Source organism: Carlito syrichta, unplaced genomic scaffold (genome assembly GCF_000164805.1).
Source record: "Carlito syrichta isolate Samal-C Ts95f unplaced genomic scaffold, Tarsius_syrichta-2.0.1 Scaffold303736, whole genome shotgun sequence".
Classification (NCBI taxonomy): Eukaryota; Metazoa; Chordata; class Mammalia; order Primates; family Tarsiidae; genus Carlito; species Carlito syrichta.
Window position 1 is genome coordinate 596,232 of NW_007247832.1, and position 26,062 is coordinate 622,293.

General features: G+C 42.0%; 1 protein-coding gene across 1 annotated transcript in view; it reads left to right on the forward strand.

Moving 5' to 3' along the window:
• The window catches only part of WASF3 (WAS protein family member 3), a 66,565-nt gene that overhangs the window by 11,149 nt on the left and 29,354 nt on the right, over positions 1 to 26,062 (forward strand). The window contains exon 2 of the mRNA XM_021712927.1: positions 13,933 to 14,075. Coding sequence (XP_021568602.1) covers positions 13,943 to 14,075 — 133 coding nt within the window. The 5' untranslated portion in view covers positions 13,933 to 13,942. The remainder of the gene's footprint in view (positions 1 to 13,932; positions 14,076 to 26,062) is intronic.

Below are 26,062 nucleotides of genomic sequence, written 5' to 3' on the forward strand. Positions count from 1 at the left end.
AGAATTTCAGTTTACTGTTTTTTCTCCTCTACAAAAAATAGTTTTAGTTTAAAATCTTAGCAAAAGAAGCTGATGTGATTATCTAGTTCTTACTGTGATGGTGAAGTTTCTCTTCTAGTTGCGATGTAAGAGAATATTGCTTCTGTTTTAGAAAAAAAGGCCAGATGATCTACAAAGTAATGATTTTTTCTTAAATTCCAAAGAGTGACAAGCCCTCTTGAGGGGAGGCAGAACACTTGAACTGTTTCACATTTAGCAGGGCACTGAGGGGGCGGAGGACCACAGTAGACATGCATACGAAGAAATCAGCCAATGTTTAAGGTTGAGTGTGGGCTAATGCATCAGTGTAGAATAACCAGATACCCTGGGTCTAGGGGAAATTTTTTTTTTGTTTTTTTTTTGGGGGAGGGGGCTTGGGTCGGGTTCTCACTCTGTTGCTCAGGCTGGAGTGCAGTGGCACAATCATGGCTTACTGCAGCCTCTAACTCCTAGGTAGAAGGGATTCACTCTCCTTAGCCTCCTGAGTAGCTGGGACTACAGGTGTGCACTACTATATCTGGCTAAAAATTGTTTTAAAATAAAGGCAAAATAAAGAACTTTTTAGACAAAAATAGCTAAGAGAATTTATTGCCAGAGATCTGCACTGTAAGAAATGAAAGAAAGTTCTTTAGGTAGAAGAGGCATCTGATGGTAATTTGGATTTAAGTGAAGGAATAGACCCTGAAATGGTGAAAAAGCGAGAGTAAATATAAGTCATACTTTTTCTTATTTTTAATTACTCTGAATGATAATTGACTGCCCAAAGCAAAAACAACAATGTATTGTGGGGCTTGTAATATAAGGAAAATACATGACAGCATAGGACAAAGCATAGAAGAAGAATATGGAAATACACTGTTTGTATTAGGGTTCTCCAGGGAAACAGACCAGTGGGATATAGATAGGTAAACAGACAGACAGACAGATAGGGTTCCCCTGAGAAGTATAACAGTAGGAGATAGATAGCTAGTCAGATAGATAGATAGGCAGGCAGATAGACAGTGTTCTCCTGAGAAACAGACCAGTGGGTTGCGGGGGTGGGGGGAGAGAAAGAGAGAGAGACAGATAGGGTTCTCCTAAGAAACAGACCAAAATAGGAGAGAGAGAGAGATAAGAAGAGGATTATCATGGGAATTGACTCACATGATTATGGAGACCGAGAAGTCCCAGAATCTACCATCTGTAAGCTGGAGAGGCAGGAAAGCCAGTGTATAGGTCCGTCTGCGTCTGAAGGCCCAAGAAGCAAGGGAACTGATAGTGTGACTTCTCGTCCAATACCAACAGCATGAAAACCTGGTGTTGTGATAGTGGTGTGTTGGTGATCTGAGGACCTGAGCAGCAGGACTGCCAGTTTCTGCAGACAGGAGAAGATGGATGTCCTAGCCCAAGAAGAGAGAGTTCTTCCTTCCTCTGCCTTTATGTTGTACTCAAAACACCCAGTGAATTGAGTGATGCCCACCTGCAGTAGCAAGGGCGGGTTTTTTCTACTCAGTCTACTGGTTCTAGTGCTAATAATCTCTTTTAGAAACACCCTTTCAGATATACCCAGAAATGATATTTTGCCAGCATCTCTTAGCCCAGTGAAGTTGACACTTAAAATTAACCACCACATTCTTTTAAGTTACAGTGTTCTCACACTATGCATGAAGTAGTATTATTTGAAGGTGGATGTGACAAGTTAAAAATGTATGCTGTAAACTTTGAGTAGCTACTGGGGAAAAAAAAAGTAAAAACAAAAATAAAAGTCAGTTATGGAGATGAAACAACATAAAAAGTATCTAAAAGAAAGTTGAAAAAGTTTTGGGAGCAAAGAACAGATAGAACTAGTAGAAAACCACTAGCAAGATGCCTTAAAGAAAAAATTACTTAATGATGCTTGAAGTACAGTAAGAAGACTTTTCAGGACCACTGAGATGGGTATGGGAGCTACTGCAGCAAGTCTTGCAGTGGGGGAGAGAGGGTGGGCTTGACTTGAGCCACAGCACAGCAGGGAGTAGGGTCGGGGTCAGTGGGTGGGAATTACTAAGGGGAAACAGCAGGGAAGTTCCAGCTAAAACCTAAAGGATTCTTGCTGCAGACAGACCAGGGTGATCAGACATTACTGGGGGTGATCAGGTCTCAAGAACGATCTGATTTGGAGGATGGGGATTCTTGCTCAACATACTTGACAGAGTTCTTGCTAAAACTGGGTTTTACAAGAAAGTGCACAGATGGCCCTAGCAGAAGGTTCAGGAGCCTGACTAAAGTTTGGCCAAGCAAAAAATCTTTGTCAGATGTGAAGTTTAAATTCAGCCATATCCACGGTTACATTGAGTGCAAATGATCTAAACCTCCCTGTTAAAATCAAAGATTGTAAGATTAGATAGAAAAGCAAGATTCTACCATGTGCTGTCTAAAATAAACTCACTTTAAGTATAAAGATACAGAAAGGTTAAAATGAGAAGGAAAGTGTTATACTATGTAAACACTAATGAAACGAAGAAGGCATGACTGCATTTATATAAAAGTAGACTTTGAAACAGAGATTATTAATGGGGTAAATGTGATGTCATATAATGATAATAGAGTCATTTCACCAACAAGGCATAATAATCTTAAATAATAGACCTTCAAAATACATAGACAAAAGCTGATAGGGCTCAGGAGAGTTGTCTCATGCATGGTTCTTATTGACATCTTCAACACCGCCTCTCCGAATAATTCATAGAACAAGGATACTGAAAACCAGGGAAGCATGTAGAAGGTCTCACCAGCATAATCAGTGCAGCTGAATACACATTGTTTTGAAGTATGCATGGGACATTCACCAAGACAGTCCAGCTTCTGGGCCACAAAACAAATCTCAACAAACTTAAAAAAATTAAAATCATGTAAAGCATGTGCACTGAACATAATGGAACTAAACTGAAAATCAGTAACAGTAAGCTATCTGGAGAAATCCACTGATTATTTGGATTACTAAGATATCTCTCATCATAGAGAGGCCTTCTAGATGGTTCAGCATGGACAGGAATGGATATGGGCAGAACATTCAGAGAACTTCGCTTGTCTTGAACATTTGTTGAATTGTTTCTGTGAATTTTGGGGGGAAAAAATTTAAAAAACCTTTTTTTCCCCTTGAGTCAGGGTCTCACTCTGTCACTCAGGTTGTAGTACAGTGGCATGATCGTAGCTCACTGCAGCCTCAACCTCCTGGGCTCAGGCGATCCTTCTACCTTCGCCTCCCAAGTACCATGCCTGGTTAATTTTTAAATTTTTGTTAGAGATAAGATTCTCATTATGCTGCCTGGACTGATCTTGTGCTCCTGGGTTCAAGTTATCCTCCTGATTTGGCCTTCCAAAATACTGGGATTTCAGGAGTGAGCCATCACACCCAGCTGGAAAAAATGCTCTATTAATCACGCTATAGGAAAATGTAAGAGTTTCAGTATATGGGATTTTTTTTTTTAAAAAGGGAAATAAATAGGAGTTAGAGTTGACCTAAAGTAGAAATCACAGTACCATTATTCTGAAATTCTTTAATCACTTGGCTTTTTAAGGGAAGGGTACCAACCAACTGGAGAAGTTCAGTGTCAGGATTCAGGCATTCAGTTGCACAGTAAACTAAATTAGAGGAAAAATTTAGGTTTAAGTTAACTGATAAATAAAATTAGAGGGAACATGTTAGTATCTCATTTTAGTAGTGAATGTAATGTTAACTAAAATTAATAATGTCCTGTAGTGTTCACTTTTTTTGCTTAGCACGTATTTTCATGTGAGCCTCCTAACAACTTGTACGGAAGGCGGGGGAAGTATAATTAGCCTTACTGCACAAGGACGCCTGGCATTATTTGGGAGGGTAATACATAAATTGGCATGGAGTGTACGCTTATTGTTCTGTATTCAGCACTGTCTGCTCTGTTTTCTTAATATTTTCATCATCTGTCTCATTCTCTGCTGGTCACCTGTTCTCCTTGTTGGTTTTTTTACCCAGACCTAGTCAGAGTTGATATGTGCCACTGTTTATTCATCCAAAATACATTCAAGGATACATTGGGGTGGGCTATGGGGATGGTGAAATGTGGTAGGTGTTCCAGCAATGACAAAAAACCAAGGCTAAGAATTCTTATTAAGGGACAGTAGGTAGTAAAATTAGCTACTCCAGTTGCCATAAACACATACAAATGCTGAGTATAACAGCATGTGTGTGCATGCATATACATGTATTTAAATGTTGTCAGCTTGAACGCATCAGTGGCCCCTCCCTGGATGTTAGGGGCTGAGGATGTAGGAGGAGGGAGTCCGTGGAGCTGCAGGTGAGGGTTTAATGTGCCCTTTTTGGGAAATGGGTCCAGGCTTTGCTTATGCAATGAGCTAGGACTGAGACCTCACAATAGATGTCGGGATTTCTGAAGGGTTGTCAGATCCCTTAAATGTTGCATAGAAAACTGTACTCACCTACCCAGAGAAATAGCTTGCCATCTGGCTGGAGCTCCAGACAGTAAGAAGACAAAACAAAATAAACTCATTAGGGAGAAATTAGAACCCCTGTGCTGTGCCGAGGTCTCAGCAGAAGAAGACGTGAAATTGTCCTGTGAGGAAACTTCCATAATACAGGATGTGGAGAACAACCCTTCCCCTCCCACCTTGATAAAGAGTTTACAGTGATAAGTGAGACACTCTAGGAAGTATTGCAGGTGCAGCACATATGCGAGCACACACACACAGAATTAGCACAGCAAGCACTGGAGGTAATTAAGTTACCTGGATCCTCCCAGGAGATGCCAGGGTGGGATGACAAGTGCAAGGATCCTAAGTGCATCACCTGCCTTCCCTTCTTGTCCTCTTGGTGTGAACTCAGTCCTGCCTCTTCCTGCCAATTGGGGTCAGTGTCCTCTACCAGTATGGAGACCTCTCTGTTCATCTTCTGGTCCTTGGTAAAAATGAGTCTCAAGTATCATGGTGATAGCCAGAGCTTGCAGTTCAGTGGGATCTGTGCCCTGTCTCTGGCAAGAGTGGGCCCCTTTTCAGACCCTATCCCTGCAGCGCCCACTGGTACAGGAATGAGAAGACTGAGTTCCCTGGGCTGTTGGTGGTCGTGGTCAGTAGGGCCTTTCTTGCTTCCACCCCTTGACTTGGAAAGCCATGAATCTTCCTTCCTGAGGTCACATTGTCATATGGAGTTTCTGATTTCCTAGGTTACTGCATTGTGGAGTATGCACCCATCCTTCCAGGGTGTCTTTTGAACTGGTATTCATTGAGCCTTGAGAAGGCTGTCCCAACGTACAGGGGGGCAGACCACCCCTGGGTGGGCTGATGTGTGATATGGCCATTAGTCCCACCAATGGACCCACTCTTGACCTCCTCCACTGTAAAGTAGGCCTCCTGGTCAGTTGCAGTGATGGATGAGCATCCATCGGGCTAATACTTCGGGGAGTGGACCTATGATTCAGGCTGGTGGTGTTTGCTTTGTGTCCAGTGCCCCTTCCATGGTGGGATACTTTTCAGTGATGCTCACATGTGATACAGATGTCTTCACAGCAGCCCACACCTGAGTCTCCAGCCACATGCCCTTCTTGTCCAGATCTCCTTGTCTCTCATCTTCTAATTCTTTTCCTTCCAATCCCCTGACCATACCGCCAGGCTATTGGCCACTGCACGAGCATCTGCATGTCTTTTCAGCTCCAGCTACTCATCTTCTGCACAAAGTGGTGAACTGGTGCCCTGCCCGCAGCTCCACCCACTGGGAGGACTTCCTCTGTGCTGTCTCCCTAATGCTGCAGTAGCACACCACAGTCTGTTTTGACTTGCACCCATGTGCCAAGCTGACCCATCTGAAAACCACGCTCGGGACTTCCCTCCTCCTTCTGCTGGATGCCCAGGTCTGCTGCCTGTGTTGCCCAGGTACAAGACAGGGGAGGGCCCAGTCACTCTGGAGTGACTTGGAGATCTGGGCTTCCTGCTCATGGGACCCACTTGTGCCCGCTGGTTCTGCTGTGGCTCGATCTTGCATGTCCCGTTTCCATCCTAGGGTGGATCGCTACTAGTTTGAATTAATAACTTGACTGACAGAACTCAGCTCATTCTGAGGAGCTTTGCGTGCTGGAGCCTGGGTGCTCCGTGGGCTTTGTCAGGTCCTGGTAATGTACCAAGAGCCTTTTCCAAGGGCACATGACTTGCTGATGTGATGGCAGAGTTCCAGGGCCATGCATTCGGTTCTCCCACTGGAGCTTGCCCTGAACTCCATGCTGTGTCTTTTTTCTCCACTGATATCTCTGTACCATCCAGGGTCTGCTGGGTCGTTCAGCCTTACAGCCGGGCTGCTTGCACCACGGCCTAGACCTACTGCGGGGTCCTTTCTCACTCCAGGCCCCACTCAATACTGGTGGCTGCCACGCTGCCCAGTTCATGGGCCAGAGCAATAACACTAGGTGTTGTTGTCCCAGAGCCCCGCCTAACAGGACTTCCTACTTAGCAGTGGGGGATGCAACAGGCAGCAATGTGTCTTGCGGGGATATCTCAGCATGCCCCTGACCTCTGGGTCCCTCAAAACTTCCCTGTAGCCACCAGCCCCTGAATCTTCATAGTTTGCTCCTCTGGAGTGTGCGTGTCTTACCAAGGCCTCCAGTGGACTAGCTACCCATGCTCATTCTGTCCAGTCAGCATGATGGTATTGAGCGCTTTCCTCTCTCAGGCCTAGCACTTTCACAGCAGGTTTATGCTGGGATTTGCCTTTTGTTTTCAACTTGGCATTCAGAAAGAAGAGATGTGTGTAGCACATCCAGGGGTGTTGGGGTGAGCACTGCTACCCTTTGTGGGGAGGCTGCTGTAGCCTTCCAGTCAGCTGAGCACGCACCAGAGGGTCCTGGGGGGTCTGTGAGTAGGTGTTTGGACTCAACAGAATCATAGGTGTTCATCTAGAATTCCCCATCCTGGTTTTCAGAGTGCCAGATGTCTTTTTTTAGAGCTCAGACCTGCATGTTACATGTCCCTTGGCTGAGCTCTCAAACACTTCTAGCTCTAACTCTCATGGTTGTGCCATCAGCCTGCAGTTCCCCATTGTGTCTACCCTTCCACACATGTCATGATGAGGGCTACTTTGTACCCACCAGGAAGGCCCTCCTGTTCTCACGCTTAGCTGTTGGCTGCTTGTTAACAGCGTCCAATCTCTCATTGTCCTTATGCAGGACATCAGTACTGCTTAGCAGTCATGAGCGACTCTGCTGTTCTTGTAGGTGTTTTTCCTCTGAATATTCCAACCAAGTATCTACATTATGGCATCAGACACAGCAGATCCTCCACCAGGACATTTTCCAGGATACCACCAGTGCAGTCTTTAGTAGTTGAACCATGACCTGTGCCAGGGACTCTCTGCCTTCTCCTGTCAGTTAGGATGGCATTCTTCTCACCTACAGAGTGGTATGTGAGCAAGTCCCAAGCCCCATCCCACCTCCTGCTTTCTCAGTTCATTCTCAGAGCCACCTGCATTAGTCTGGGTCTGAGAAACACGTCAAGATGGGATCACTGTTGCAAGGATTTGATTCTGGAAACCACCTATGTGAAAGAAAAGAGGAGCTAGGGAGATTGGAAGAACCATCAAACCACCATGCCAGCCTGACCCTTGCAGGGGAGGGGGGAGGAGGTTGGGGGGTGAGTGTACTCTTCTGATCTGCCACAAGGTCTCGGGAGATCTGGCAGAGCTGTGCGGGCGTCCTTGTCTCTCACTCACCTCTACCAGTTTCTCTCAGTTACTACATTCTAATTTCTTCCTGGGACTAACTTTGTCAACCTTTGTTTCATGTGGTGGGAGTTATTCATCTCCACTGTTGAAGAGAGCAGCCAGACTAAACTGGATATCGTAGTCCAACTTACAAATTCCTAGGGAAGGATGCTGGGCCAGCTTCAGCTGTAACTAGAATCTAGTTCACAGTTCTGTGAACCAGGCTGGCTCTCACTAAATTGAGACAATTTCCAGAAAAGTTGGACAAACGACAGGACTAACACAAATACCTTATGTAGCTTCTAATAATCCTTAAACATTTCATTAGCAACCTTTGTTTTATTCTTAGCAGATAGACTGACTTTGAAGAATGATTTGGGTGGAGCATAGTTTCCAATGAAGGAATTAAGAGATGTAATTAAGTATTATGTTGGTGCCTAACTGGATTAGTTCATTAAATGTTTGTTTTTGTAATTGCAAAGCATTTCAAAGGTAATGGCTGACCTGGCATTTTTTCTCTTGCCTCTTCCTTACTCTTTGATGTATTCAAAACTGAATTGGTGGCAGATAAAATGAAGGCTGGGGAAAAATAATGCACCTGTCAGAGTACTGCTGTACGGTGGGTGTGGTTCGTCTCCACCAAAACTCACATTGAAATTTGATCTCCAGTGTGGCAGTGTTGGGAAGTGTGGCCTGGTAGGAGGTATTTGAGTAATGGGAGCAAATCTCATATGAATAACTTAAAGCCCTCCCTAGGGGATAAGTGAGTTCTCAGTCTTGCAGGAATGGGTCAGTTCCAGCGAGACTGGGCTGTGGAAAAGGGTCTGGCTTCCTTGTTTCCTCTCTCACCATGTGATCTCTCTGCACACACCTACTGTCCTTTCTGGCCATTAGCAGTAGCGGCCTGAGGCCCTTGCCAGATGCAGCTGCCCTATCTTGAACTTTCCAGTCACCAGAACCATGAGCCAAAGTTTCTTTTTAAATTACCCAGTCTCAGGTGTTCTGTTATAGCAACACTAAACTGACTAAGGCAAGAACTTTACACTGAATTGGAAATCCATAGAAAACATTGCTGGTGATAAGAACTTTAAAGAGGAGCTGCAATCCCTTTCAAAAATTGTAGGCAGGTAGCATGGCCTTTCTCTGTTGTCTTTTGTATTCAGACAAGGTATAATGATAGTGAGAAATGGAGGCTGGGGTTTCAGAGTTGAGGCTGAAATAATGGAACAATAGATGAAGTACCCCAAGAGGAGGCATATGTGATGGGTGTGTAATCACCAGGCATTTTTTTGCATAGTCAGGTTATGTTGAGAGCAGTCTCGCAGTTTGTTATCCACCTGGGAGGAAATGATAGCTGTCAGTTCTCTCACTACCAGGCAGAGACTCCTAGAGGTTGCTTGGAATAGGTCAGTGGGGAGATGAATGGGGTGCTGACATGAATTAAGTGTTTCTTCTGAATTCTTCTCAGATCTCTCTGTTGTTGTAAAATATAGTTTATTTATAGAAAATTTGGGGTGTAGTGAGGTCACCAGATCAGGCTCTGTGATTGCCATCAAAAAGTACCCAGATCCTAAGAGGAGGGACCTGCCATACCACTCAGGGCCCCTGGGGAAGCTCCAGGGCTGCTTAGGGGGCAGAGGGTGAGGGGGAACTGTGGACAAGAGCCTTTGGGGTGGTTTCTGTGGGAGAGAATGAGTGCGGCAGGGCAGGCAGGCTCAGGTTGGCTGGTTTGAAGGATGTCCGTGGAATTTGAGGCATGGGGACTGCTTCTAGTTTCTAGTTGTCTAGTGGTTGGCCTTGGGTGATTGTGGTGGGTGGGCAGTGGTTGAGAGGGCCCCATGGAGGAGGTGAGACTGGTGGGCTCTGGAGACATTTGAAGAAAACGTTCTTGGATGAGTTGTTTACTGTCTCTGGGAACTGGTAACCCTGGGAGGGACAGTCCCTCCGCTGTCAGCAAAGCCCCAGTTGCAGAACTGTCAGAATAAGAAAAATGAAAGACATGGTTACTACACGTGAATGGAATTAAGCCTTTCTCTCTTGTGCCCTAATAACATCCTAAGTCTCCAGGTCAGCACCTGTAGCCACTCTGCCAAGTATACTCTGAGCTTTCCAGTACCACCGTGTTAAGCCAGCAGTCCACTATGGTCAAGGAAGGGGCAGTGCAAAACTGAGGGCCTGCAGCAGGAGTAGGGTGGGCTGGGCTGTCGGAGGACATGGACTTGTGGAGATGATTGACAGGGCCACAGCTTTCCTGTGTGGGAAACAACCCGATGTGATGATGTGACATGTGACGATGACAGGCGTGGTTGATAGGAAGGAGTGTTCAGAAGACAGGAGAAAAGCCTTTAGCTCTGGATGCGTTTAGACATGTTGGGGGGATGTCAGTGTGACGTGCGTGCAATTAGGATTCTTTGTGTTGGAACAATTGTAGGTCCAGATAAGTATGGGTAGTGGCTGGGAAGATGCTGTATTGACAAGTTTCTGGACATGTCGGAGGTTTTAAAGTAGGAGGGGAGAGTGACATTCATCCTGACTAAATCCAAGATGAATGTGGAGGAGGAGAATTTGCACACACAGTCAGCACTCCGTTCGTAAATGCTGTTCTCAGCCCAAACTCTTAGGGAACCGTTCCTCTTCTGCACAATGAGGAGCTAGTTTGTGCTTGGGCCCAGTGTACAAACCAGCATGACAGAAGGTGCCACTTGTGCAGCCCCATACAGTGCTTCTGCTTCATCTGCTCGGCTGTGTCCCCTCAGAAGCTCTTGCTGTCCCACTCCCCTCTCTCCCTTGGTAGCTCGGTGCTGCTTTGTAGCCATCATCTGTTTTGTTGATTAATTTCCTTCTCATTCTCATGGAATGGTCCCAGCGAATCAGTTTTTAGTATTTTTTTCCCCACACTTTATGTGTTTATTAAGTCTATTAATGCATTTTTTCCCCCTTTGAGGAATTCTAGCTTTCCAGTTTTTGTTGTGATTTGTTACCATTCTGTTACTCTGATTGATTCTCCCAGAAATAAATTACAACTCAATATATCTTTTACACTTTGGCTTAGACACCTCCATACCTAGAATTTTTATATTTTAGGACTCCTGCTTTGGGTGTGTACCTTTTCCTGTAATAATTTTTTTTTACTAGCCCTAAAGATCCAAGACCTCAAAAATTGAGTTAAGACTTAAAATTGTGTCTGTCCATGGAAATCTTTAGTAAATGATGAACGACTTATATGATCTGGAGAGAAACCAGAGTATGTTCCTTTAATAATTTTAATGTAAATATTGCTATCTATTTTACGAGGGTAGGCTTCATCTTTAACCATTGAACTGTTCTTATTTTATTATTCCAGTTGGAATTATGATTAACATAGCAATACATAAGATATAATAAAATTAGTCAGCCACTTTTTAATTAAAAAAACCAGTTGCCCATAAACTTACTTTTTTTTAAATGTATGGATTTAGGGTATAAGATTCCTTGTGTTACGAAAATATATTGTATCGTGGTGAAGGCTGAGCTTTCAGTGTACCCATTACCTGAATAGCGTGTTTCTTCCTTCATTCTCTCCTGCCCTCCCGCCTTTGAAGCCTCTGATGTCGTTATTCCACACTGTATGCCATGTGTACCCAGTGTTTGGCTCCCACTTGTAAGTGAGAACATGCTGTTTTGAGCTTTCTGTTTCTGAGTCATTTTACTAAGGATAATGGCCTCCAGTTCCATGTCACTGTAGATGACATGATTGCAGTCTGTTTTTTTATGACTGTGTAGTAGTCCACAGTTTGTATGTATGTATGTACCACATTTTTAATCCGGTCATCCATTGATAGGCATTTTGGTTGCTGTAGTGACTTTGCTCTTGTGAACAGTGCTGTAATAAGCATATGGTGCAGGTGTCTTTTTGATAAAATGATTTCTATTCCTTTGGGTAGATATCCAGTAGTGGGATTGCTAGGTCGAATGACAGATCCATTTTTAGTTCTTTGAGAAATCTCCATACTGTTTCCCATAGAGGTTGTACTAATTTACATTCCCACCAATGGTGTATAAGCATTCCCTTTTTCTGCACCCTTGCCAGCATCTGTTGTTTTTTGACTTTTTAATACTAGCCGTTCCACCAGTCACATATTTTTGAGTGTTACTGTTCACCGGGCACATTCTGTGAGGTAGGTGCTGCCCCATTTCCCAGTGGGGAGATGCTGTTGTCCTCATTCTGTAGGGGGTAAACTGAGGCCCAGAGAACTGAAGTCTCATGCTGTAGGTAGTGTGCTCGAGTCAACGGGTGAGGTAGCATGGCATCTAAAAACATGGTGTGTGTGCTCAGCCACCATCTTAGTGGACGTAGTTAATGAAGACATGGGAATCCTATGGACCTTTCTGTTGCTAGCTGCCATGTGCTTTTGCCCTCCTGCACGCCATTCTCCATGTGCCTCTGTCGCAGACCTTGGCGAGCTTCAGGTTTCAGGTCAGCAGTTGTGTCCGCAGAGCAGCGACCTCTGACTCCTGAGGCAGGTTAGCACCTCCCAGATGGTTTCCTCATCCCTGATCCCCCTGGGAGCACCAGCCACAGAGGGCAGACGTGTTAATCTGGGTGATTTGAGCAGCATCTCTGTTCCCCACTAGAATAAAACTCCACTGTGGGAGGAACCATGTCTGTCTTCACTCACCTTTACATCTTCATCACATTGTGCACTGCTGGGTGTGGTGGGTGCTCAGCAAGTGTTTTTGAGTGAGTGATCCAAAGGCTATGAAGAAAGGAAGAAGAAAAGCAAAGATTTATTAAATGCTCATCACATTCCAGGTTCTTGGGTACCATCTACCAGTCAGTGATTGTACTAGTTGGGAATACATTTTACTTCAAGTAACAAAAAACCCAACTGCAGTGGCTTAAACACATAGGATAACATTTGTCTCATATACCAGGAATCCTAGTTGGGCATTTCAGGGATGGTTTACCTGCTGACAGATGTCATCAAGGTCCTAGGCCTTTCTGTGTTTCTGTTCCTGCAAGTTGAGTATGATAGTCTTGTCAAAGTGAAAATAGATCACAGTTACCAGATTTTCTAGTGTTGTCTGAGGAGTAGACTGGTTGTGTGAGTGGTAGGTTTGAAACTGTGTTCCTCCTTAAACAGAAAGTTGAGATTTCATTTTGTTTATAATGTACTTTTTTGAGGAGTGAGGAGAAAGAGGTTCCTGGGATGATGGGGAGGCTTTCCTGATGGGGAGGCTTTTCCTGGCGACCCTTGACTGTCTCTTCTCATTTAAGTCAGACACTCTAAAAGCTAGTGGACACTGTGTGCCTGGGGGGATGTTTTACAGTTGTTACTGTCTGGGAAGGAGCCCCTTTCACCAGTGTCCATGTTTGTAGATCTTTTCTTTTCAAGCATTCCTCAGGAAGGAACGGTCCAGTCTCTCTGGGTGGGGAGGAAAGCCAGGCTCCCATGGTCTGGGAGACAAGAGGAGCCAGGGAGCTGAGTGGGGCACGGGAATCTGTCTCACAGCAAGTGTAGACTTTGATGGAACACTCCTGTTTCCACTGCTTTTCCTCCCACTGCTCTTGGCTGTGTCTGACTCACCTTTCTTTTCCAGTAAGGAGAACATGCTGGCTGGGATGGAGGAGGGCAGGCCGGGAAGGGAGAAGGACTTCTCCGTGCAGCTGTAAAAGCTACCTCTCCCCGCCCCCCCATCCCCCTATTTCACAGATACCTGGTCCCTCCTACTTCTGAGTCCTTGGTAGGGAGCGTGGGAAGGTTCTGTGGCTCCATTGGGCTTGCTTCCTGCTGCCCCCTTTCCCCTCCACCCCCCACCTGAGGTACAGGCTTCCTGTCTTAGTCTGGGTAGGTGCTGTCCCCAGGTGTGTGGTCCTCCTGCTCCTCCTAGCACTTGTGGGCTTTTGCCTTTTCTCTCACACATCATCTCAGTAGATAGGGAAGGAGGTAAAAATGCACGCTTTCGGACTCTCATGGTTAGCTGGAAATCTGGCATTTGTTATCTTTCTATAAAAAGTAAGAGTATACTATGCTCATACCTTTGAAATCTGTAAAATTCATGTATGCGTTGTACAGTTTGTTTTAGCCGATTTTCTCATGTAGCAGTGATAGGATAATGACAATTCCTGGAAAGAGCCAATTTTCAAGGTAAATAAAACTCTAGATTTGTTCATATGAGGATGAGCTTATTAAAAATGGCTTTTTGGTTTTCAGATTGTGAGCCATGCCTTTAGTGAAGAGGAACATCGAGCCCCGGCACTTGTGCCGGGGGGCTCTGCCCGAAGGGATTACCAGTGAACTTGAATGTGTAACCAATAGTACTTTGGCCGCCATCATACGCCAGCTAAGCAGTCTGAGTAAGTCATCTTTTTTTCTGATTACTGATGACATTTTATTAATTTTATTTTATTAATTTTTTGTTAGTGAATTGATTTCCAGTTAACAGGTAAGCGAGAAGAGACTGCAACTTTAAAGGAAAGAACTCCCTCCCTCTACATTTCCAGTGTAAAATCGACTGCTAGACCTGCACTGGGCTTGTGATGTTTATTTATCTTTCGGGGGTGAAGATGTAATGCTGTTTTCAACTTACAGACTAGGAGATAAGACCAAATGTGCAGATATAAGATAGCGTTAACTTTTTAAAGTTTCTAAAACTGAAGATAAGATTGTTGGCAGCTGTTTTTATTTTAAACTTTAGTGAGTTGTTTTGTTAAACTTGAGCAGGACCAGTTGTTTCTTAAAAAATGTATTAGACTAAAAGCTAGTTAACACCTATAGTATGCCAGGCACATAGTAGGTGCTAAGGAAATATTTGTTGATTGAATAATACTCCAAATAAATTGTAGAATAAAATTTTAAAAAGCAGTAAAAGTTGCTGATTTTAACCTACTAAAAGTTAAAATTCAGATACCAATGTCCAAAATGAGGTCAACAAATGAGCTGATTATTGCATGCGTATGCTAACACGTGCGCATTTTTGCATGCATAGATTTATGGCAAATACAAGCATAAAAAAGAAAAGATTTCCTACTATTTTAATTTTGAATGCTGGAAATAAATACCCAAGGAACATTTCATTTCTTAGGACTCAGATATGCATGAAAACGCGTTCTTCTTCAAAGCATTTGGAACTGGCACTGTTTTCCCCCTAACTCTTACATGTGTGTCGTGATCTTGTTTTCGCACTCATCCTACTCCTTTTCACTTGAGATGGTTTATGTGGCATTTTTGGTGACAGGTTTTCACAGTTAAATTTTTCAGAAACTCTGTTAATAACTAGAAAATCCTCCATGAAATTTCACATGCTGGTAGCCTCAAGCACAGGAGAGTTTTTTAAAAATAAAGGCTCAAGTACTTTTATTTATCTTAAAGAAGAAACACTGTGCATAAATATTTGTTTCTTTAAAAAAATTGGACTGTATTATTGTTTACATATTTTTTAACATATCTATCATCATTGGCTAAGGCAAAAGTAACTTGGAAATTACTTAAAATGTTTTAAAAAATAGATTTCTTCTGGAATCAGCTAATTACAGTTGATTTTTAGTAGTGGTTATTGGTAAGATATGTAAATGAATTACATGAAGGCTCCTTGTAAATTATTGAAGGGTAAAGATGTTTCTGTTTGCATTCATATATTTTTGTAGGAATGCTCGAATCTCTTGTTTTTGTGGCTAAAATGTCTATTGGCACCAAGTATAAGTTAAGAAAACCAGCATAAACTGTTTTAATAATCAGTCTGCTGCTCTTGCTGTAATAGCGTTGTATTCACTGTGTTTATGGTGCCTTCTTGACCACAGTCTTTTGTGAGTGAATCTGCCCAAACTGTGTTTTGTTCCACATGACTCTTGTGATAAGTACAAGAATAATAGCCCCTCTAGCTATGTCCATGTTCTTATGACGCCCCTTTAGCTGTGTCATGTACATGCAAGAGGGTTCAGGATTGCTGGTTAACTGACTAAAGGAAGGAGATTATCCTGAATTTTCTGGCTGAGCCCAGTGTCATCCTAGGAGTCCTTTAATGTGGAAGACGGATGCAGAAGAATCAATGTCAGAGTGATGCAACATGGGAGAGACTCAACTGGCCATTGCTGGCTTTGAAGATGGAGGAAGGGGCCACAAGCCAAGGAATGCGGGCAGCCTCTAGAAGCTGAAGAGGACAAGGGAACGGCTTCTCCCCTGGAGCCCACAGAAGGAACACCTTGATTTTAGCCCAGTGAAATCCATATCAGACTCTGACCTTCAGAACCTTAAGATAATAAGTTGCGCTGTTTAAACTACTAAATTTGATATAACTCTAACCTTGGTTACATTATATGCCACCTAATCCCTTCAGTCTAGCCTCGTGATTGAACCAGGAACAGGTACCTCAGGCTACCTCAGAGGCTCTCAGCCCTTCCTCTCAGAATCACACGGGGAGCTTTAAAACATGATGCTAGGAACCACCCCAAAGACTGAGATTGCAGGACACGCTGGAGAAGACCCATGAAATTCGATACCTGTGTGTCTGGATTGAAGCGATGAGCCAGATCAGTCAGATCCTTTCAGCAAGTTTGAACTAAGAAACACAGTGAATTTACCAGTGCATTATGAGACCTACTGCTAAAGTGTCATCCAGGGCTGAAGATGCCATGATGACCACCTGTAAGCCAAAGTTGTAGGGAAGGCAGAACCTAGGAGAAAGCAGAGGAAATCCATTGGTGAGCAAAAGCAAAAGGAAGGAGGTGCAGAGGGAAGCAGGAACTGAATGTGAGAGGGACTAGGAGGCTCGCCAGTGGGCACAGACCTGCCCAAGCTGACTTTCCACTCTCCTTCAAGGTGTAGTGCTTGGGTGTCCTCAGAGCGAACCTCCCTTTCTTCAAGTTCCTTGAGTACACCTGGGATTGCAACCCAAAGAGCCTTACAAAAATAATAAATAAATAAAAGGAGTACAGTGATGTATATGCCTAGGATACAGTTTTAGAAAACTAAGATAACTGAGTGCAATGGACTGAATGCTTGTTTCCCAAAAAAGTATATGGTGAATCCTAATCCACAGCATGGTGATCTTTGGAGCAGGGGCTTTGGGAAATGATAGATTGTGAGGATGGAGTCCTCGTGAATGGGATGAGTGCCCTTATTGACAGGGACTGGGAGAGACTCCTCCCGCTTCTTCCATGTGACGACACAGCAACAAGACACCGTCTTGAGAGCAACCCTCCCCAGACACCAGATCTGCTGGCACCTTGATCTTGGACTTCTCAGCCTCTAGAACTTGAGAAATAAGTTTCTCTTGTTTATTAAATAAGCTGCGCAGACTGTGGGAGTCTGTATACTTGCTCGAATTGACTGAAACACTGAGTTATTAATTGATAGAATTGTAAATTAGATTATCAGTAGTTTATTTATTAATGTTTATTTACTCGAAGTACAAGTCAGCAAATAAATTGAGTTGGGTTCTACTTAGACGTTAAACACATTTATAATTTTAAAATAATTTATAAATAATACCAACATGTTAATAAAGTACGAAATAGATATGCAATTATTACAACCGCTGCACTAACACATAATAAATGACATCTGTGTTTTGGGTGAATCTTTCATTTTTGTGAGTTTCCTGCTGGTTATTAACACATTACAGGAGATGAGGGAAGTTATAAGCAATTTTTTTAATGATCTAAAGCTGTTAGGAAGAATAAGATAATTAAAAAAATGTTTTAATGTTACTTTCTAATTCTGTAATCATTCATCAGGTATTTTTAAAGTAAAGTTTAGGAATGCATGAATCTATCTTATCTATCTTATCTTTTATTGAGTATTCATTCCTGTGGTAAAGTCAGAATATAATCTGGGTACCAGACCATTATTTAGTAGGTCCAGATGAGAGAGATCATTAATCTTCCCCGCTTCCCTGCTCACCCTCCACACCTGTGTCATTGCCCTCCCACCCTTACCCCCACTCCCCACATCAGAGTCTTGTCTTCAGTTGCAGATTGAGATAGGTGGTACACAGTTATCTGGACTTCCTATAGGCAATACAAAGAGAGGATAGACCTTGTCTATACATGTATCTTGAAGGAAACCCCAGTGAAACTTGAGGATTTGCCTTGACTCTGGATTGGTCATACCTGTCTGTGCAGCAGAGGCTTGCCCTGAGACCTGCTGTGAAACCCAAGGCAACTAGTTGTCTGGTAGGTCTAGGGAAGGAAGGACAGGCCAGGACTCCAGAAAGAGTTTCTCTGGTCTTTTCCAGCAAGGAGGAGGGTTACCTGATTATTCTGATTCTAATCACATTGATGGGGACAGTTCAGGGTCATGAGGATTTAAATGACTTCTCATAAAACAAGAAAAATAAATCTGATCTTAAGATACCAGATAGACTTTGAAGTCTACATAACCTTTGGGAAATCTATAAGTTTTTACCTTTTGACATGCTCCTGTTTCATCCAAAGCAGACACTTGACTTCAAGGACCAGAAATTTTGCCAGCCCTAGATTTTCAAAAGACTTTTTAAGGAATTGAAATTTTTGCAATGAGAATATATTGATTATTGGTGTTAAGTTTAGGAATAGTCATAGAAATGAAAAAGAGGAAACTTGCAACTTGAACAACCATATAGGCAAAGAAAAAAGATCACAGCTTTCAAAGCTTTATCCGGTAAGATAAAAAATTAGTCTTTATTAATTTTCAGTTTCTTTTTCTTTAAGTGTTACTAACTTCTAATATAGTGTGAGAGATCAAGGGAGTGAGAGGGAAGAGGAAAGTCACTTGCTGAAGCAGTTTTGGTTAATAGTGCGTTACTTGGTTTTCTAGCTAGGGAATATTGATTTTTTTTTCTTCAAATAATGACAGTTTAGTGCAGCAATTAACATTAAATCAGGAGTGTTTTTTCATCATTTTCCTTGATTAATATCCTAAGTATGCTTATTCCCATCAGCCAGTTGCTCAATTAAAATCACAGTATCTTGCAATCACATTCCTACAGCTAGTAAATGTAAGTTTAATATAATTTGCTTTGAAAAGGAAATGGGAACATAGGGCATTTGTGCTCTGGGTGACAGAAGTTCTTTATAATACCTCATAGGCTGGTTTTTACTACTTGTTTTTTCTTTGTTCTTGTGATAATAGCTGTCTTCCCCTCTCCCCCTTAGCAATGCTCCCAACATGTCACAAAGAAAGGACTTTAGTGCACCCCCCCATGGAGTTTTTGGTTATATTTGATGGTACTGATGATGGTAATAACTAGTAAGATGGTTATATTTGATGGTACTAATAAGATGGTACAGAAAATTTAGCACAGAAGCACACAAATAAAAATATTTACAAAATTCTATTAATCAGAGAAAATCATTGAGAATATTTTGTATGTATATCTTTATAAAAATAATATCTCATTGTACATATGGTTTTGTAGCATGCACTCATCATATAGTAAACATCTTTGTTGATTCTTATAAGACACATTTTTTTTTTTTTTAGTCAGGATCTCACTCTGTTGCTCAGGCTGGAATGCACTAGTATGATCACAGCTCACTACAGCTTCCAACTCTTGAGCTCAAGCCATCTTCTCACCTCAGCTTCCCAAGTAGCTGGAGTTACAGATGCACACTACCATGTCCAGCTAATTAAAAAAAATTTTTTTTTTTTTTTTAGAGACAAGGTCCTAACTCCTGAACTCAAGTGATTCTTCTATTTCAGTCTCCCAGAGTGCTGGGATTACAGTTGTGAACCACTATACCTAACCAAGACACTTTTTTTTATAGCTAGGGATTATTATACTGATATACCGTAATTATTTGCCTATTTTTCTGCTGTTGGACATATAGGTTGTTTGTGGGGTTCACTATTATAAATTCATGTACAAAATTGTTATATATAAATCTGGGTTATTTATTTATTTATTTATTGAGTTGGAGTCTCACTCTGTTGCCCAGACTGGAGTGCAGTGGCTGCTCCCGGCCACTGCAGCCTCGACCTGCTGGGCTCCGGCGATCCTTCCGCCTCAGCCTTCCGCGTAGCCGGAATTACAGGAATGTGCTACCACACCTGGCTGATTTTTTAAATCTGGGTTTTTTAAAAGACTTTTTTTATGTCGTAAGTGTCATAAACCTTCCTTATAGTGAACAAGGATAGTTCTCACAAATGGCTCAAAATTTTGTGACTCAGTCATTTTACATATACTCTCCTCTTTTTTTAAAAAAAAATTCCAAAAATCTGTTTTTCTCTTAATTTCCACATTTGGAATAATTGTGTAAATGAGAAAGGAAGTCTGTTTTCTTCTCAAAGATTTAAGATGTGATTATTTTTATTAATGCTCCTCAAGGTTCATATTGTGTTTCATGTCAAACCAAATGTTGAATTGACACAGAAATTCTTCCTTAAGAGCTTGCACTCTAATATGTTTGCTTACTGTAACTGGACCTGAAATTTGGAACTGTGTTAATTGATTCTGTTAAGTGCAGTTCTACTTAGAATAACTGTTTAAACATTTTGAAGGAATGCACTGAATAGATTTTTTAGATGTGTAGCCTAATGTGATTTTGTTGTGAATAGAGGTGGATACAACACAGTTTATAAAGGAAATCAATTACAAGTACATTTCTGTGCAGGTCAAGGCTAGGGTGAGGGTAAATTAAGATAAAATATGTTGATGTATCTGGACAGAAGTTGACAGGGAGAAACACAGAATTTTTAAAAATTTAATGCTTCAAACTTTGTTTTTGCATTTCTCATTAACACAGTTATTCAGTAAAGTGAGGTAAGAAATAGCATATATTTAGAAAACTATAACATAAAAGTTCTATCAGGAGCAGAATTGAAGGCAAGTATAATAAGAATCCCTCTACTCCACAAAAGGCAGAATTATCTGAGATTCACGTACCAAAAATGCTTCCTTAAGGGTGTTATAGAAGTATTATCAGTTAAGTTGTTTTTCATTTCTGCTTTTCCTATATTGATTTTAATACAGAAAAATTTATTGTATCATAATTCTTAAGAACGCAACTTAGAACAACATCCAAATCTGAATTTTCAATCCTGGCTATTGCTAAACTTCTCTGGTTTTATCACCTCTGGGCTTTCTATTTTACAAGTTTATAGGCTTATTGTAAAATATCCTGGTGATTTGTGGATGTTTTTCTGATTGGTTTGATTTATTACAGCAGACCATCTATTGGAGGGAAAATTTTAAAGGTTTTGAATTTTTTTTCTAAAATTTATTATGCCCATTCTCATAACAGGTTCTTGAGTGTGATCATCAGAGCCTAAAGCCGTAATCTTCCTTAAAGGATGCCCTTTTATGGGACTAAATGTTCTCTGTTTTAGCCTACTATTTTTTTACATACATTGTCCAGCAAAAAAATACACACACACACACACACACACACACACACACACACACACACACACTCTTGTAGGGGACAAGTGAAAAAAAAAATAAAAAGGACCCATATATAACCAAGAGACATATAAGTGAGTAGAAGTAGGATCCACAGATGACCCCAATTTTTGAAATAACTGGTAAGTACTTTAAAGTAGCTATGAACAATATATTAAAGAGGCATCAAGTTTCTGGTCTGGCTCTTAAGGAGCTTGGAAGTCCATACAATAAGAAAAAACTCAACAAACTGAAAACCAGCTTTTTTTTAGATGCATCAAACTGAGATTACAGGACAAACTACTGCTCTCCAATTTGGAGAGACAGCCAGACACAGAGAACCCACGAACAGAAACCCTTGTGGGAACCATACCGGGGTTGGAAAACCTGAGCTATAATTAGTGAATTGCTAGAGGTTCAGTGAGGATGAGTTTGAAAGTTAAAAGCTCCAGGGGTTGGCCCAGCCTTAGAGGGGTCTCCCATACTTTGGTGTGTTTTACCACCAGGGGTGAAGGTTCTTGCAGCAAAGATTGGAGAAAAATCTCCTTGATGGGAATTTTCCTTGGTAGGAAGGAAGGGAAAAGTAGTCATTCTGAGATAAATCCAGACCATTCGGCTCTTCTTTACATGTCCTTAAAATAAACTATTTCAATAGAGCCTAACAGACCAGAGGAAAGGGAAATACCCAGCTCCAGCCTCTTGTCTAAACTGAGCAGGGTGTGAGACCCAAGGTACTAGGCTCCCTAGGAGACCGAGACCTAATCTTAGGACTATAGAACGTGCCTAGTCCCCAGCACCTTACCAGCACATCACTGAAGAACTATTCCTAGCATGTTATGTCTGGTTTTCATCAGAAAATGTGAAGGCATACTAAAAGACAAAAAACACAGTTTGAAGAGACAGCGCAGTCTTCAGACTGGATTTAGGGCAGGGATGTTGGAATTGTCAGGGAATTTAAAATAACCATGATTAATATTGTAAGGGTTGTAATGGAAAAAACAGACAGCATGCAAGAACAGGGGTTAATGTAGTCAGAAAGATGGAAACTTCAAGATTCAAAACAAATATGGAAGAACATAGTGGAAAAGGTGAGAACAGCATGTGTGAAGAGATAGGAATTTCAGCAGAGAAATGGAAGCTTATTTTTAAAATGCTGGATGTGAAGCATGCAGTATCAGAAAGAAACAATTCACTTGATGGTCCTAATAGTAGACAGGACACAGCAGAAGTGACCAGTGAGCTTGGAGACAAGTCAACAGAAATGATTCAGACTGATTCACAAGAGAAGATAAATTCAGGGAAAAAGCCACAAAAAGTTTGGGGACGATATCAAATGTTCTAACATATATGTAGTTGGAGTCCCAGAAGAAGAAAGGAAAGAGAGAAAGAGAAGAATAATGGATGAGAAGTTTTAAATAGTAATGATAGATACCAACAGATACGGGAAGCTCAGCAAATTCCAGAAAGTATAAATTAAAACTACATCATGATAAAATTGGTAAAAGAACACAGATGAGAAAAATCTTAGAGCAAGATTAAAAAATGTACATTACGAAAGGGAGGAAACAGCCTTAAGAATGACAGCGATTTCTCATCAGAAACAGTGGGGGCCAGGAAACAATGGGTAAAGTGCTAAAAGAAAATTGTCATCCTATAATTTTGTAACCAGTGAAAATATTCTTCAAGCTGGGCTCAGTGGCTCAGCCTGTAATCCTGCGCCTTTCGGAGCCTGAGGTGAGTGGATTGCCTGAGCCTGCAGGTTCGAGACCCGCCTGAGCAGTGAGACCTCATCTCTACAATAAATCAAAAAATCAGCTGGGCGTGGTAGCGCGCACCTGTAGTTCCAGCTACTTGGAAGTCTGAGGCGGAAGGATTGCCGGAGCCCAGCAGGTTGAGGCTGCGGTGGCTGGGAGTGGCCACTGCACTCCAGTCTGGGTGACAGAGTGAGACTCCAACTCAAAAAAAAAAAGAAAATATTCTTCAAAAATGAAAGTAAAATAGACATTTTATTCAGAGAAAATTTGAGGGAATAGGTGTTCCAGCAGATCTGTAGTACAAAAAATTGCTAAAAATAATTATTTAGGTTGAAGGCAGATGATACCAGATGGAGACCTGGATCTGCAAGAAAGAGTCAAGATCATCAAAAAAGTAAATATGGGATTAAATACAAAAGGTCGTTAAAATTATACGCTTATCTCTATTTTCCTGAAAGACTATTGACTGTTTAAAATGTATTGTGGGGTTTATAACGTCTGTGACAATAAAATGTGACAGTAAGAGCTCTCAGAGGGTAGAAGGGGTAAACAGAATCACACTGTTGTGTTTTATATTGTTTACCAAATACTGTATTGTTTGAGATTGTGATGAGTTATGGATGCATTTGGTAATTTCTAGTAACCATCAAGCACAACAGAAGAGTTAAAATGGAATCCTAAAATAGTTATTTGATTATCCCAGAAGGAGATAGGAAAGGAAGAACAAAGGAAGAAAGAACAGAGGGACAAACAGAAAGCGAATGCCCAGATGATAAAACTAGACCCATTGTATCAATAATCTCTTTAGATAGAAACATTTTAAACACCTTCTTAAAAGACAGTATCAGGCTAAATAAAAAAGCAAGGCATATATTTTGAGGTTGAAACACTGATTTTAAAAATTGTAGAAAAAATATTCCCTGAAAACATGAAATATAAGAAAGCTGGTGTGTTTATATTAATACCAGATATAGTAGACTATAAAACAGATAAAGAAAGAGGACACTTTATAGTGAAGAAAAGTCAAGAACACAGAAAATCAAATGCATATGAACCCAATATGGGTGTGTGCCTCAAAGTATATAGAATAAAAATATAATGAATGGGAAGAAATAGGCACACTCTGAATCGTAGTTGGATATTTTAGCAAGAACCTGCCAGTAATTGAAAGAGCAACAAAGAAAATCTGTCCATTTATAGAAGTTCTGAGCAACACTGCCAACCAGTTGGCTTACTTGATCTTTATATATTAAACTCCCAAACTGTAGAATACGCATTCTTTTAATTTCCCATGAAATATTCCCCAAGATGGAACATCTGGTAGGCCATAAAAAGTTAGAAAAGATTAATATGCAGAGTATGATTATAATGAGGTAATAATTGTAATAGTCTTTTTAGACAATTCTCAGATATTGGAAAATCATGCAGTATCTTTTAAAATGATCCTTTGGTCAAGAAAAATTCAAAGAGGAAATTAGAAACTCTTTAACTGGTGGTCATGAACACAAAATAACTGTGTATTTGTGAAATTTAGTTAAAGAAGCACTTAGAGGGAATTTGTTTCAGGTCACGAGCACACCCCTCAGGAGAGCCCTCAGTGCTGCTCGGCAGTCCTAATGGTGTCTTCGTTCATTCATTTCTTAGAGGGCCTGTTTCATGTCCTGCTTTTCCACCTCACACCTCCCCACTCTGCGCTGATGACTGCGCTGTGTTACTTATTCTACTGGTAAAATTAAAGCAACCAGAGAAGTAAACGCCTTCCTTCCGACAGGTCACTGCTGACTGCCTCTGTTCACCCTACTTCAACATCCGGTGGTCTGTGCTTCTCTCTAGCCACCTCCTCCCCTGAGCACTGGGCCATGCCCTCATGCTCGACCTGGCCTCTGTTTCCTTCCCTAGCCTTTGGATCCCCCCGCCACCATCATTCTCATCAGAGGAATCTCCTGACCTGAGTGTGCGTCAGGTCATCCTCTCCCTGTCACCCTGTTTCTCACTTCCCTTCACAGTGATTCCTTGAAAGACTGTGCTTATCACCACTGTCTGCTTCCCTCATTAACTCTTGTGCCCATTCTCTTTTGAGACTGTTTGTTGGCGTTGCCTGTGATTTCCATGTGTTTAAATCCAGTCAGTCTCAGTCTCGTTACTTGACCGATTAGTGGCATTTGACTCCTTGATAACGTCTTCCTTTTGAAGAAACTTCCTCTGGCTTATGGGTTCCCTTACTTTGGTGTTTTCCTACCTCACAAACTGTTTTTTTGGTTTTGCTTTTTTTTTTGAGTTAAGGTCTCACTCTGTCATCCAGGCTAAAGTGCATTGATACAGTCACGACTCACTTTAGCCTCAGCCTTCTGTGCTGAAGTGATCCTTCCATCTTAGCATCCCAGTAGCTGGGACTGTAAGCACGTGCCACCATGCCTGGCTCATTTTTTGATTTTCTGTGAATTCCAAATGTGTCTTCAGTTCTGACCTCTCCCCTGACTTCAGACTTGCATGCACAGCTGCCTACATGTCATCTCACTTGGATTTCTAATAGGCCTTTCCAAACTCATTGTGTCTGAAACCGAGTCTGGGATTTTTTTCATCTCTCTTTCCAACCATCCCCCCGTCTGTCTCAGCAAATGGGATCTCTACTCTTCCAGTGGTTTTGGCTTGTCTCTTTCTCCCATACCAGACATCCAGTAGTAGCAAATGAGGTCAGGCATCTTCAGAATGTGGACTACACTTGTGTGTCCCTTAGCTCCTCCAACGCTGCCGTCCTGGTCCAAGTCGCCCTGTCTCTTGCCTGCTCAGTGGCAGCCTCCCATCTGCTTTCCCTACTTCTACCCTAGTTGGCACCCCTATCTCTCCTGGCGGAAGGACATTGACTTCTCTGTCCCCTCCCCTCCTTTTGCCATGTTTCCAACCACTTGCTGGGCTCCAGCCACATGGGCCTCTTTGGTAATTGCTCTCACATGCCAAGCACTTTTCTGTCTTCTGCCTGAACTGTCCTTCCCAGGGTGTTCCTCTGGCATTCTCCTGTCCTTCCCAAGGTGTTCCTGTGACATTCTCCCCACTTCAGATAGTCGGTAGATACATCACCTTATCAGAGAGACCTTCTGGAATCACCGAAACACCCCACCTCCTTCCCCTCTCTCTCGTTTTATTTTCCTCACAGCACTTCTTAGCACCTCCCATACTATGTGTCTGTCTCTCCAACCATAATATACACTTGAAGGGAGCAGGGACTTGTGCT